The sequence below is a fragment of the Papio anubis genome, chromosome 20 (genome assembly GCF_008728515.1).
Source record: "Papio anubis isolate 15944 chromosome 20, Panubis1.0, whole genome shotgun sequence".
Classification (NCBI taxonomy): Eukaryota; Metazoa; Chordata; class Mammalia; order Primates; family Cercopithecidae; genus Papio; species Papio anubis.
In genome coordinates this window covers 34,686,838-34,698,613 of record NC_044995.1, presented here as the reverse complement: position 1 = coordinate 34,698,613, position 11,776 = coordinate 34,686,838, and the positions used below count along the sequence as shown (strand labels likewise).

The 11,776-nt window shown below is 52.3% G+C and overlaps 1 protein-coding gene across 1 annotated transcript; it reads right to left on the bottom strand.

Moving 5' to 3' along the window:
* Positions 1–2,333: 2,333 nt before the first annotated feature.
* On the bottom strand, positions 2,334–10,692 carry NXNL1 (nucleoredoxin like 1). Its single transcript, XM_003915139.4, has 2 exons — positions 10,044–10,692; positions 2,334–2,864 (listed from the first exon to the last, which is right to left on the bottom strand). Exons 1-2 carry the CDS (start codon positions 10,367–10,369, stop codon positions 2,552–2,554), a joined length of 639 nt encoding a protein of 212 aa, XP_003915188.2. The 5' UTR covers positions 10,370–10,692; the 3' UTR covers positions 2,334–2,551.
* Positions 10,693–11,776: the final 1,084 nt, after the last annotated feature.

The window sequence follows — 11,776 nt, the reverse complement described above, 5'->3', positions numbered from 1 at the left end:
GTGATTCTTGTGCCTCAGCCTCCTGAGTAGCTGGGACTACAGACACGTGCCACCACACCGGCCTATATTTTTTAAGTAGAGACGGGCTTTCGTCACATTGGCCAGGCTGGTCTTGAACTCCTGACCTCAGGTGATCCACTTGCCTCGGCCTCCCAAAGTGTTAGGATTACAGGCATGAGCCACCACGCCCAGCCTCAATGCACCCATTTCACAGATGTGCCTCCTGGAGTCCAGAGAGGGCTGCTGGAACATGAAGCATCAGGCAGCACCAGGATCCTGAGCTGGGTCAATTTTCCAACCTGGAGGTTGGAAGTGGAGGTGAGCATGAAATGAGGTGGTCATCCAGTATTCAGGACCCTCTGGCCTCCCAGGCCCCCAACCACCTTCCTCCTGTCAGCCAGACTCCCGCGCACCGTAGTCACGCTTGCTAGTTTCCACGGACACGCGTGGCCTCCCAGGAAATCCTTTCCGGAGACCCGACACGAGAGGAGTGGTTTGCATCTCATTTGAAAGTTAGGCCCCGCCCCGACGGTGTAGCAACTCATCCTGCCGCTAGGGGGCGCCAGAGGCCAAACCAAACAGTTCGTGAGCCTAGCAAACTGCACCTCCTTCTGCGCTGACGTGCCTGGGAGAATCTGCCTTAAATCTAATTTTTCAGAGGAAGGGATTAGGGTTTAGAGAAGGTAGATAGTCTCACAGTCTCAAAGCCAGGAGATGGTTCTAGATCGGAGTTTTTGATGTCTATATTCTGCTGTCTTCCCTGGTAATGCCCCGGTCCACGAGGAACAGAGTGAAACCTGGGAGACTCTTGGCTCCTGCGGGCAGCCGCGAACCCCCAGTCCACGTGGTACCAAATATTGAAATACATCCCGTGTAACATATAAATTTGTTGTTAAAGGATTGTTGTGATTTTGTGTATGAAATATGTGGGCAACTCCGCCGGGCGCGGTGGCTCACGCCTGTAATCCCAGCACTTTGGGAGGCCGAGGCAGGTGGATCACCAGAGGTCAGGAAATCGAGACCAGCCTGACCAACATGAAGAAACCCCATCTCTACTAAAAATACAAAAATTAGTCTGGTGGTGTGCCTGTAATGCCAGCTACTTGGGAGGCTGAGGCAGGAGAATCGCTTCAACCCGGGATGCGGAGATCATGCCATTGCACTCCAGCCTGGGCAACAAGAGTCAAACTCCGTCAAAGGAAAAAAAAAAAAAGTGGGCAACTCATTTAATGTAGGATGGGCTCGGCGTTTTCAGCACGTTTGCTCTATTTTAGTTGGGATTTTCTCATTTTTTGATCCATTAATTACTCCTCCTCAGCCAGGTCTCAGAAATATTTATAGAGATCCTTGAAAAGCTCTTCCTACTTTATCGCCCTGACCCGGGAGGCTCAGATGCGCACCTGGAAGACCAGAACAGGCCCCTGGGTGTGAGGGGATATCTCAGAACAGAGAACCCCCTGCCACTCGCTCCATCCTAGCTCCCACCCTCCCCTGCATGGGGATCAGAACAGACTCCCCAGGTCCTGTCCTGCTTCTCCCTGTGAATCTCATCACAGTCCCTCTGTTCTCATCCCTCCTGGGGACGGGCTCAGAACAGACATCACCCCTCCCCCTCCCCACTTCGCCTCCACTCCTCTTCACCAGGGAGCTCAGAACAGCCCCCCAGCCCCGCCTGCCCCCGGAGGAGTGCTTGGAACCCAGACAGTCCCCTACTCCGTGCTCCCACACGGAGCTCCGTCCCGCCCTACTTCTGCGGAGATTTCGGGCAATCCCCTCCCCCTCCCCTCTCCTCGGCTCCCAACAGGCTCATTACAGATTCTCCTCCCGCGGCCTGCCCACCTAGGGCAGAGGAGGACTCAGAACAGCCTCCCGACTTCCATCCAGCCCTCTCTCCCCGCAGTGGGGGGGCAGGCTTTTCATAGACCCGCCACTCCTCCACCAGTCCTCCCCAACTATGGGGTCAGAAGAGCCCTGCTCGGTCCCGCCCTCCGCCCTGGCCCTCCCACCCCACATCTTCACCCCCACTCCCTCCCAGCTCTCCACCTCCGGAGTGGAGGGGCTCATCACCAAACCCCAACTCCTCCACCCTAGGCGGGTCATAACAGCCGCCCGTGACCCTGCTCTCCGCCCTGGCCCCACCCACCCCCACTCCCACCTTCACCCCCATCCCGCTGTCTTACAGGGGGGCGGGGGAGGAGGGTTTCCTTTTGTTTCTTTGGGAACAGGGTCTCCCTTTGTCGCTCAGGTTGGAGTGCGGTGTGCAAGTGGAGCGATCACGGTTCACTGCAGCCTTGACCTCCCGGACTCAATCCATCCTCCCACCTCAGCCTCCGGGGTAGCTAAGCCACAGGTGCGCGCCACCACACTGGGTTAATTTTTAATTTTCGTAAAGTCAGGGTCTCACTCTGTTGCCCAGGCTGATCTCGAACTCCTGGGCTCAAGCGATCCTCCCGCCTTGGCCTCCCCAAGTGCTGGGATTACAGGCGTGCGGGGGTGGGGTGGGGGTGGAGGTTCATCACCAAACCCCACACCTCTCCTCCACCCTAGGGGGTCAGAACAGCCCCCCAGCCCCACCCTCCTCCCCACACCCTCCCCCGGGGTCGCGACCGCCTCGCGCCGCCTTTTCCACGCGGTACTTGCGGCGGCGCAGGCACTCGGTAAGGCTCCGTGGCTCCTGGTCCTCCAGGTCCTCTGGTAGCTGGAAGTTGCGATCCAGCACCTCGGCTGCCTCCTGCCAGTTGGCGAAGCAGGCGGTGCCCAGGCGCTGGATCTCGTCGGCGCCGTCGCGAGTGAGCACGTCCCCGTCCGGCTTGAGCACCACAACCGCCGGCAGGCGCTCCACGGAGAACTGGCGCCCGAGGTCCCTGCGGAGCGGGCAGGTCAGTCTGGACGGATACACATCCCTGATGCTGACCCAGAGAGCCCCGCATCCCTCCTCCCAGTACTTAGGCAGCGCCTTCTGTGTGCGCTGTCTCTTGCCAGGCACTGGGTAGGTACCTGCACACCAGGATCGGAACAGGGCCAGACACTTTGGTCCCCGCGCTATGTCTCCAGCACCCCAGGCACGCTCCAACCTCGGGGCATTTGCGCTGGCTGTGCCATGCGCTTGGAGCGCTCTCCTCAGACATTTGCAGGCTAAGACCCTGTAGTATGGAGACCTCACATTGCAAGACACAAGGACAACATAGTAAGACCCTGTCTCTACCAATAAATAAATAAGTAAGTAAGTAAGTAAGTAAATAAAGCAGGGCGTGGTGGTGCGCTCCTGTAGTCCCAGGTACTCAGGAGGCCGAGGTAGAAGTATAGAATGAGACCACTACTTCTCCTGTTGTCCTTCCCAGCTTTTCCCCGTCTCCCCTGTTCCTTAGTTTATAAGACAGGAGAAGGGGGAGAAAGCAAAAAGTTGGAAAGAAACAGAAGTAAGATAAATAGCTAGACGACCTTGGCACCACCACCTGGCCCTGGTGGTTAAAATAATAATAATAATAATAATAATATTAACCCCGACCAAAACTACTAGTGTTATCTGTAAATTCCAGGCATTGTATGAGAAAGCACTGTAAAACTTTTTGTTAGCTGATGCATGTAGCCCCCCGTCATGTTTTCCACACTTGCTTGATTTATCATGACCCTTTTACATGGATCCCTTAAAGTTGTAAGCCTTTAAAAAGGCCACGTATTTCTTCTTCAGGGAGCTTGGCTCTTAAGACGCGAGTCTGCGGAGGCTCCCGGCGGAATGAAAAACCTCTTCTTTCTTTAATCCGGTGTCTGAGGAGTTTTGTCTGTGGCTCATCCTGCTACAGAAGGATCGCTTGAGCCTAGGATTTCGAGGCTGCAGTGAGCTATGATTGCATCACTGCACTCCAGCCTGGGTGACAGAGCCAGATCCTGTCTCAAAAATAGAATAAATAACATCCCAAGGCAGTGTTTTTCTCCCAAGTGCCTTTCAGCATCCAACATCATGTATGGTTTTAAAAATTTCTCCTGCTTGACCGGCGTGGTGGCTCATGCCTGTAATCTCAGCACTTTGGGAGGCTGAGATGGGTGGGTCACCAGAGGTCATGAGTTAGAGACCAGCCTGGCCAACATGGTAAAACCTCATCTCTGCTAAAAATACAAATGGCCGGCTGCGCGTGTGGCTCACGCCTGTAATCCCAGCACCTTGGGAGGCTGGAGACTACGATCACAGGTCAGGAGATCGAGACCATCCTGGCTAACACGGGTGAAACCCCGTCTCTCAAAAAAATGCAAAAACTAGCCGGCTGCAGGAGGTGGCATCTGTAGTCCCAGCTACTCGGGAGGCTGAGGCAGGAGAATGGCGTGAACCTGGGAGGGCGGAGCTTGCACGACCTGAGATCCGCCACTGCAATCTGCAGCCTGGGACAGAGCCAGACTGCCTCCAAAAAAAAATCGGCTGGATGATGGCGAGTGCCTGTAATCCCAGCTACCAGGAGGCTGAGGCAGAAAAAATTGCTTGAACCTGAGAGGCCAAGGTTGCAGCGAGCCGAGATTGTGCCACTGCACTCCAGCCTGGGCAGCAGAGCGAGACTGTCAAAAACAAAAACAAAACCAAAAAACATCATAGAGAGATATGAAGCAGGGGAAGGGGTTGCTGGTTAGAGGGCATGTCTCCAAGGAGAGACGAGCTGCAATCTCTGAGCTGACATCTATGGGATGAAGGGGGCTGGAGAACTGGGGGAAAGGTGACCCAGGCAGTAGGCACAGTACATGCAAAGGCTCTGAGGGTGGGATGGTCATTGGGGTACAAACCTGATCACACAGGCCATGTAGGGTCATAGTAAGGAGTATCAGTTTTGTTCTTTTTTTCTTTTTCTTTGAGACAGCGTCTTGTTCTGTCACCCAGGCTGGAGAGCACTGGTACAATCACAGCTCACTGCAGCCTCAACCTCCCAGGCTGAAGCAATCCTGTGGCCTCAGCCTTCCAAGTAGCTGGACTACAGGCTCGTAACACCATACCTGGCTAGTTTTTAAATTGTTTTGTAGAGACAGGGTCTCACTATGTTGCCTGAGCTGGTCCCAAACTCCTGAGCTCGTGCAGTCCTCCTGCCTCAGCCTCCCAAAGTGCTGGGACTACAGGCATGAGTCACTGTGCCCAGCCTCAGCTTTGTTCTAAGTCTTAAGGGAAGTCAATGGGAAGCTCTCCACACCCCTAGGAGACCCTGGACCAAACCCCTCATCTAGGCCCAAATCCTGCACCCTCCACCCTCTCATCCTGGAGTAGAGGCAGCTGCCAAACTGGGCCCAACGCCCAGAGTTCTGTGTTTTTGTTTTTTTTTTTCTGGCCTTGAACTCCTGGGCTCAAGAGATCCTTCCGTCTCAGCCTCCCAAGTAGCTGGGACTACAGGCACCAGGCTCAACCCACAGTCCTTTATTTTTCTTTTATAATTAATTATATGTATTTTTCATTTTTTCAAAATTTTATTTATTTATTTATTTATTTATTTATTTATTTATTGAGACGGAGTCTCGCTCTGTCGCCCGGGCTGGAGTGCAGTGGCTGGATCTCAGCTCACTGCAAGCTCCGCCGTCTGGGTTTACGCCATTCTCCTGCCTCAGCCTCCCGAGTAGCTGGGACTGCAGGCGCCCGCCACCAAGCCCAGCTAGTTTTTTGTATTTTTTAGTAAAGACGGAGTTTCACCGTGTTAGCCAGGATGGTCTCGATCTCCTGACCTTGTAATCCACCCGTCTCGGCCTCCCAAAGTGCTGGGATTACAGGCTTGAGCCACCGCGCCCAGCCTATTTATTTATTTTTTTGAGACAGAGTCTCGCTCTGTCGCCCAGGCTGGAGTGCAATGGCGTAATCTCGGCTCACTGCAACCTCTGCCTCCCAGTCCAAGTGATTCTTCTGCCTCACCTTCCCAAGTATCTGGGATTACAGGCGTCTGCTAACACACCAGGCTAATTTTTGTATTTTTAGTAGAGATGGGGTTTCACCATGTTGGCCAACCTGGTCTTGAACTCTTGACCTCAGGTGATCCACCTGCCTTGGCCTCCTAAAGTGCTGAAATTACAGGCATGAGCCACCACACACGCAGCCTATTTTTTAATTTTTATTTTTTGAGATGGAGTTTCGGTCTTGTTGCCCAGGCTGGAGTGCAATGGCGTGATCTCACTGCAACCTCTGCCTCCTGGGTTGAAGCAACTCTCCTGCCTCAGGCTCCCAAGTAGCTGGGAATACAGGTGAGTGCCAACACAAAGCGGCCTCCCTGAGATTACAGGCATGAGCCACTGTGCCCGGCTTTTTTTGTTTGTTTAAGACAGAGTCTTGCTGTGTTGCTGAGGCTGGAATGCAGTAGCATGATCTTGGCTCACTGCAACCTCTGCCTCCTGGGTTCAAGTGATTCTCCTGCTTCAGCCTCCTGAGTAACTGGGAGTACAGGAGTGTGCCACCGCAATCAGTTAATTTTTGTGTTTTTAGTAGAGATGAGGTTTCACCATGTTGGCCGGGCTGGTCTCGAACTCCTCACTTCAAGTGATCCGCCTGCCTTGGTCTCCCAAAATGCTGGCATTACAGGCATAAGCCACTGCTCCTGGCCATAGCTAACGGTTCTTAATTTCAGCCTGCTGCATCCTTCCGTGGCCCTTTTCCAGACTGCCACAAAGAGAACCCATGATACTTACAAAATCCCATGAGTAGATTGCCAGGTTTAGCAATTAAAAATATAGGACACTCCCTCTCTTAAAAAAATAAAAATAAAAAGTTGAGGCTGGGTACAGTGGCTCACCCCTGTAATCCCAGCACTTTGGGAGGCCGAGGTGGGAGGACTGCTTGAGCCCAAGGGTTTGAGACCAGCTTGGGGAACATAACGAGACCCCATCTCTCTCTATTATACATATAAATACACACGCTAGTGAAATTTGAATTTCGAATAAACAATGAATAATCTTTTAGTATAAGTATATCCAAATGCATGGGACATACTTATACTAAAAGAAAGATTATTTATTGTTTATCTCATTTTTTTTCTTTTTCTTTTTTTTTAGAGAAAGCACCTCCATCTGTCACCCAGGCTAGAGTGCAATGGTGGGATCATAGATCGTGCTAACTTCAAAATCCTGGGCTCAGGTGATCCTGTAGCCTCAGCCTCCTGAGTAGCTGGGACTACAGGCTCGTACCACCACACCTGACTAATTTTTTTTTAAGTTTTTGTAAAGATATAGTCTTGCTATGTTGTTCAGGCTGGTTTTGAACTCCTGGCCTCAAGTGATCCTTCCACCTCTGCCTCCCGAAGCACTGGGATTATAGGCATGAGCCACCGCATCCAGCCTGAAATTTCACTTAACTGGACGTCCCATCTATGGGGGCTGTGGAATGGGAAATGCCCAGATAACATACTAGTCTGGGTGAATGTTTTGTTGAGAGGACCCTGTCTTAGACAAGGTCAGCATTTGTCTGCAGCTGGTGTCTCTGCCTCAGGGAAGGAAGTGTTGCTAGGAATCTCCTTAGCTGCCAAGGGCAGTGGGCAGGATTCAGTGTTCAAACTCTGATGATGTCCAAACTCTGATGACCAGAAACTTCCAACTTGTTGAGTAACAAAAGGCATGACATTGGGAAAATGTCATGAAGTCTGCAAGTCACTTTCAAATCGTTTAGCACAAACTATACACATGTGTGTGGACAAAGTGAATATGGCAAAATGTTAATAATTGTGGTGGGTTTCATTGTACACTTCTTTCAACTTTTTGTCGTGTGTGAACATTTCTTCATAATAAAAAGTCAGACTATACTACTGTTTACTGGGCAGCTCCTTTTGTAATTTTTTTAAGAGGATCTTTTTAAATTTTTTCTTTTTTTTGAGACAGTCTCGCTCTGTTGCTCAGGCTGGGGTGCAGTGGCACGATCTTGGCTCACTGCACCCTCTGCCTCCTGGGTTCAAGCGATTCTCGTGCTTCAGCCTCCTGAGTAGCTGGGACTACAGATACCCACCACCACGTCTGGCTAATTTTTGTGTCTTTAGTAGAGACGGGGTTTCGCCATGTTGGCCAGGTTGGTCTTGAACTCCTGACCTCAGGTGTTCCACCCACCTCGGTCTCCCAAAGTGCTGGGATTACAGGCATAAGCCACTGTGCCAGGCCACCTTTCATAATTTTTCTTTTTATAATTTTAGAGATGGGGGTGGTGGTGTCTTGCTGTGTTGCCCAGGCTAGTCTTCAACTCCCAGCCTCAAGCAATCCTCCTGCCCCAGCCTCCAAAAGTGCTGGGATTGCAGATGTCAGCCACCATGCCTGGCTGGACATCTCCTTACAAAGCTTGAATCCAACTACCTCTCCCTCAGTTCTCATGTCCACCATGGCTCCCTGCTACCCTGAGGATCATGTCTATACTCGTTAAGGTGGCTCTGCACCACAGACCTGTCACACCTTAAGAAGATTATGACAAATGCGTGGGCGGTAACAATAACATTGTAAATTCAGTCCTCTCCGGAATTACAGTCTCCCTGAACTGGTCATTCTTTCTCTGCCAGCCTCCAAGCCTTTCTGCTGTGCCCTCTGCCTGGAACCCCTCCCTTTCCTCACTCTCCATCCTCCTATCTTTCTTCTCCTTGGAGTCTCCCTGTATTTTATTTATTTATTACATTTTTCATTTTTTATTTTTATTTTTGAGATACGGTCTCACTCTGTTGCCCAGGCCGGAGTGCAGTGGCACCATCTCGGATCACTGCAACTTCCGCCTCCTGGATTCAAGCGATTCTCCTGCCTCAGCCTCCCGAGTAGCTGGGACCACAGGTGTGCGCCACCAGGCCTGGCTAATTTTTGTATTTTTAGTAGAGATGGGGTTTTGCCGTATTGGTCAGGCTGGTCTCGAACTCCTGACCTCAGGTGATCTGCTCACCTTGGCCTCCCAAAGTGTTAGGTTTACAGGCGTAAGCCACCGTGCCTGGCCTTACTTTTTTAAGAGACAGGGTCTAGCTGTATTGCCCTGGCTGGAGTGCAGTGGTACGATCAAAGCTCACTGCAGCCTCAAACTCCAGGCTCCAGTTATCTTCTTACCACAGCCTCCCAAGTGGCTGGGACTACAGGCACGAGCCACCACGCCCAGCTAGGGGTCTCTCTTTAAAGTCACTTCCTCGGGGAAGCATCCTCTGACCCCGGAACCTCACCAAGGTTTCCCTCACTGTATTTCCACTTTGTGGCCTAGCTTTGTCCTCTGAGCACTACTGCAGTTCGCTGTTATGTATTTGTTTTTTGTTTTTTTTAGACAGAGTCTCCCTCTGTCGCCCAGGCTGGAGGGCAGTGGCGTGATCTCGCCTCCCTGCAGCATCTGCCTCCCAGGTTCAAACGATTCTCCTGTCTCAGCCTCCCAAGCAGCTGGGATTACAGGCGCCCACCACCTTGCCTGGCTAATTTTTGTATTTTCAGTAGAGACAGGGTTTCACCATGTTGATCAGGCTGGTCTCGAACTCCCGATCTCAGGTAATCTGCCCGCCTCGGCCTGCCAAAGTCCTGGGATTACAGGGGTAAGCCACCACGCTTGGCCTTGCTATTACATAGTTGAGTGTCTCTTTTGCATCTGTTCCTCTCACTGGGCTCTAAGCTCCCTGGGGTGGCATGGAAGCTGGCATGTGGAAGTGGGCACCCCTCGCTGTACCCCCTAGTTCCCAGTAGATGGACTGGCACACAGGGGCTGCTTATTCACTCTAGTTAGAATGGATGCTTTGGCCGGGCGCGGTGGCTCAAGCCTGTAATCCCAGCACTTTGGGAGGCCGAGACGGGCGGATCACGAGGTCAGGAGATCGAGACCATCCTGGCTAACACGGTGAAACCCCGTCTCTACTAAAAAAATACAAAAAACTAGCCGGGCGAGGTGGCGGGCGTCTGTGTTCCCAGCTACTCGGGAGGCTGAGGCAGGAGAATGGCGTAAACCCGGAAGGCAGAGCTTGCAGTGAGCTGAGATCTGGCCACTGCACTCCAGCCCGGGCGACAGAGCCAGACTCCTTCTCAAAAAAAAAAAAAAAGAATGGATGCTTCACTTTCAGCGAACATGCCCCCTCCTCCAGGAAGCCCTCCCTGCCCCTCCTTACCTCCTCAGTTCATCCTCAAAGGGCAGGAAAAGCCACTTCTTTGGCATGTCCTTGAGGAACAGGTCTTGCTGTTCCTCCGTGGAGTCCTGGGACACGTACACCAGGGCCAGCTGCGCTGCCCGCAGCACATAGAACTCATCTGTGAGCCGCACGAAGAAGTCCTTGAGGATGGGCACGAAGGCCTGGCACTGAGGACAAGCCCCGGCGCCAAAGTACAGCAGCACCAGCCGGTTCTCCAACCTGCGGATGACCTCGGCCTCCGTGTCCAGCTCGTCCTGGTCATTGTTGTTGCAGATCAGGATGCGGCCAGAAAACAGGGAGGCCATGGTAACCTGGGCTGGGTGCTGGGAACAGCGCGGCGTGTGGTCCCCGGTCTGCAGACTGGCTCCTCTCCCAGAAATAGAAATCTTCAGGAAGCCAGCTTAGGACTTCACTAATCTCCCTAAACCTTGACCTGAGGGGCCTCTAAGGGCAGGGGGCAGGGCTCTCTGTGTGGCCCTTCTCAGGAGAGAGCTGCAAACGAACGCATTAAGAAAACACGTAACAGACGGATGCAGTGGCTCATGCCTGCGATCCCAGCACTTTGAGAGGCAGAGGTAGGAGGATCATCTGAAGTCAGGAGTTTGAGACCAGCCTGGCCAACATGGTGAAACCCTGTCTCTACTAAAAATACAAAATTTAGCCAGGCGTGGTGGTGGGCACCTGTAATCCCAGCTACTCGAGAGGCTGAGGCAGGAGAATCGCTTGAAGCTAGGAGGCGGACGTTAGAGTGAGCTGATTGCACTCCAGCCTAGGGGACAGAGTGAGACTCCATCTCAAAAAAAAAAAAAAAAGAAAGAAAGAAAAACAAAAAAAAACACATGTAGCAGACAGTGACTCATGCCTGCAATCTCAGCACTTTGGGAGGCTGAGGCAGGAGGATCACCTGAGACCAGGAGTTTGAGACCAGCCTGGGCAACAGTGTGAGACCCCATCTCTACGAAAAATTAAAAACTTAGCTGGGCATGGTGTTGTCATGAGCCTGTAGTCCCAGCTACTTAGTTGAGATCACTTGAGCCTGGGAGGTTGAGGCTGCAATGACTGCACCACTGCACTCCATCCTGGGTGACAGAGCCTAGTGTCTAAAAATACAAAATAGGCCGGGCACGGCGGCTCACGCCTATAATCCCAAAACTTTGGGAGGTCAAGGCAGGTGGATCACCTAAGGTCAGGGGTTCGAGACCAGTCTGGCCAACATGGCGAAACCCCGTCTCTACTAAAAATGCAAAAATTAGGCCTGGCACAGTGGCTCACGCCTGTAATCCCAGTGCTTTGGGAGGCTGAGGCGGGCGGATCACCTGAGGTCAGGAGTTTGAGACCATCGTGGCCAACATGGTGAAACCCCATCTCTATTAAAAATACAAAAATTAGCCAGGCGTGATGGCGGGCACCTGTAATCCCAGCTACTCGGGAGGCTGAGGCAGAATTGCTTAAGCCTGGGAGGCAGAGGTTGCAGTGAGCCGAGGTCATACCACTGCGCTCCATCCAACCTGGGCAACAGAGCAAAACTACATCTCAAATTAAAAAAAAAAAAAAAGCAAAAATTAGCCGGGCATGGTGGTGCATGCCTGTAATCCCAGCTACTTGGGAGCCTGAGGGAGGAGAACTGCTTGAACCCAGGAGGCAGAGGCTGCAGTGAGACGAGATCGTTCCACTGCACTCCAACCTGGGGGATAGAGCGAAATTCTGTCTCC

Coding starts and splice junctions, on each gene's coding strand:
- NXNL1 (XM_003915139.4), bottom strand. CDS start 10,369: ATGGCCTCCCTGTTTTCTGGCCGCATCCTGATCTGCAACAACAATGAC. Junction 2,865..10,043: donor TTTGAGGATGAACTGAGGAG/GTAAGGAGGGGC, acceptor CCCGCTCCGCAG/GGACCTCGGGCGCCAGTTCT.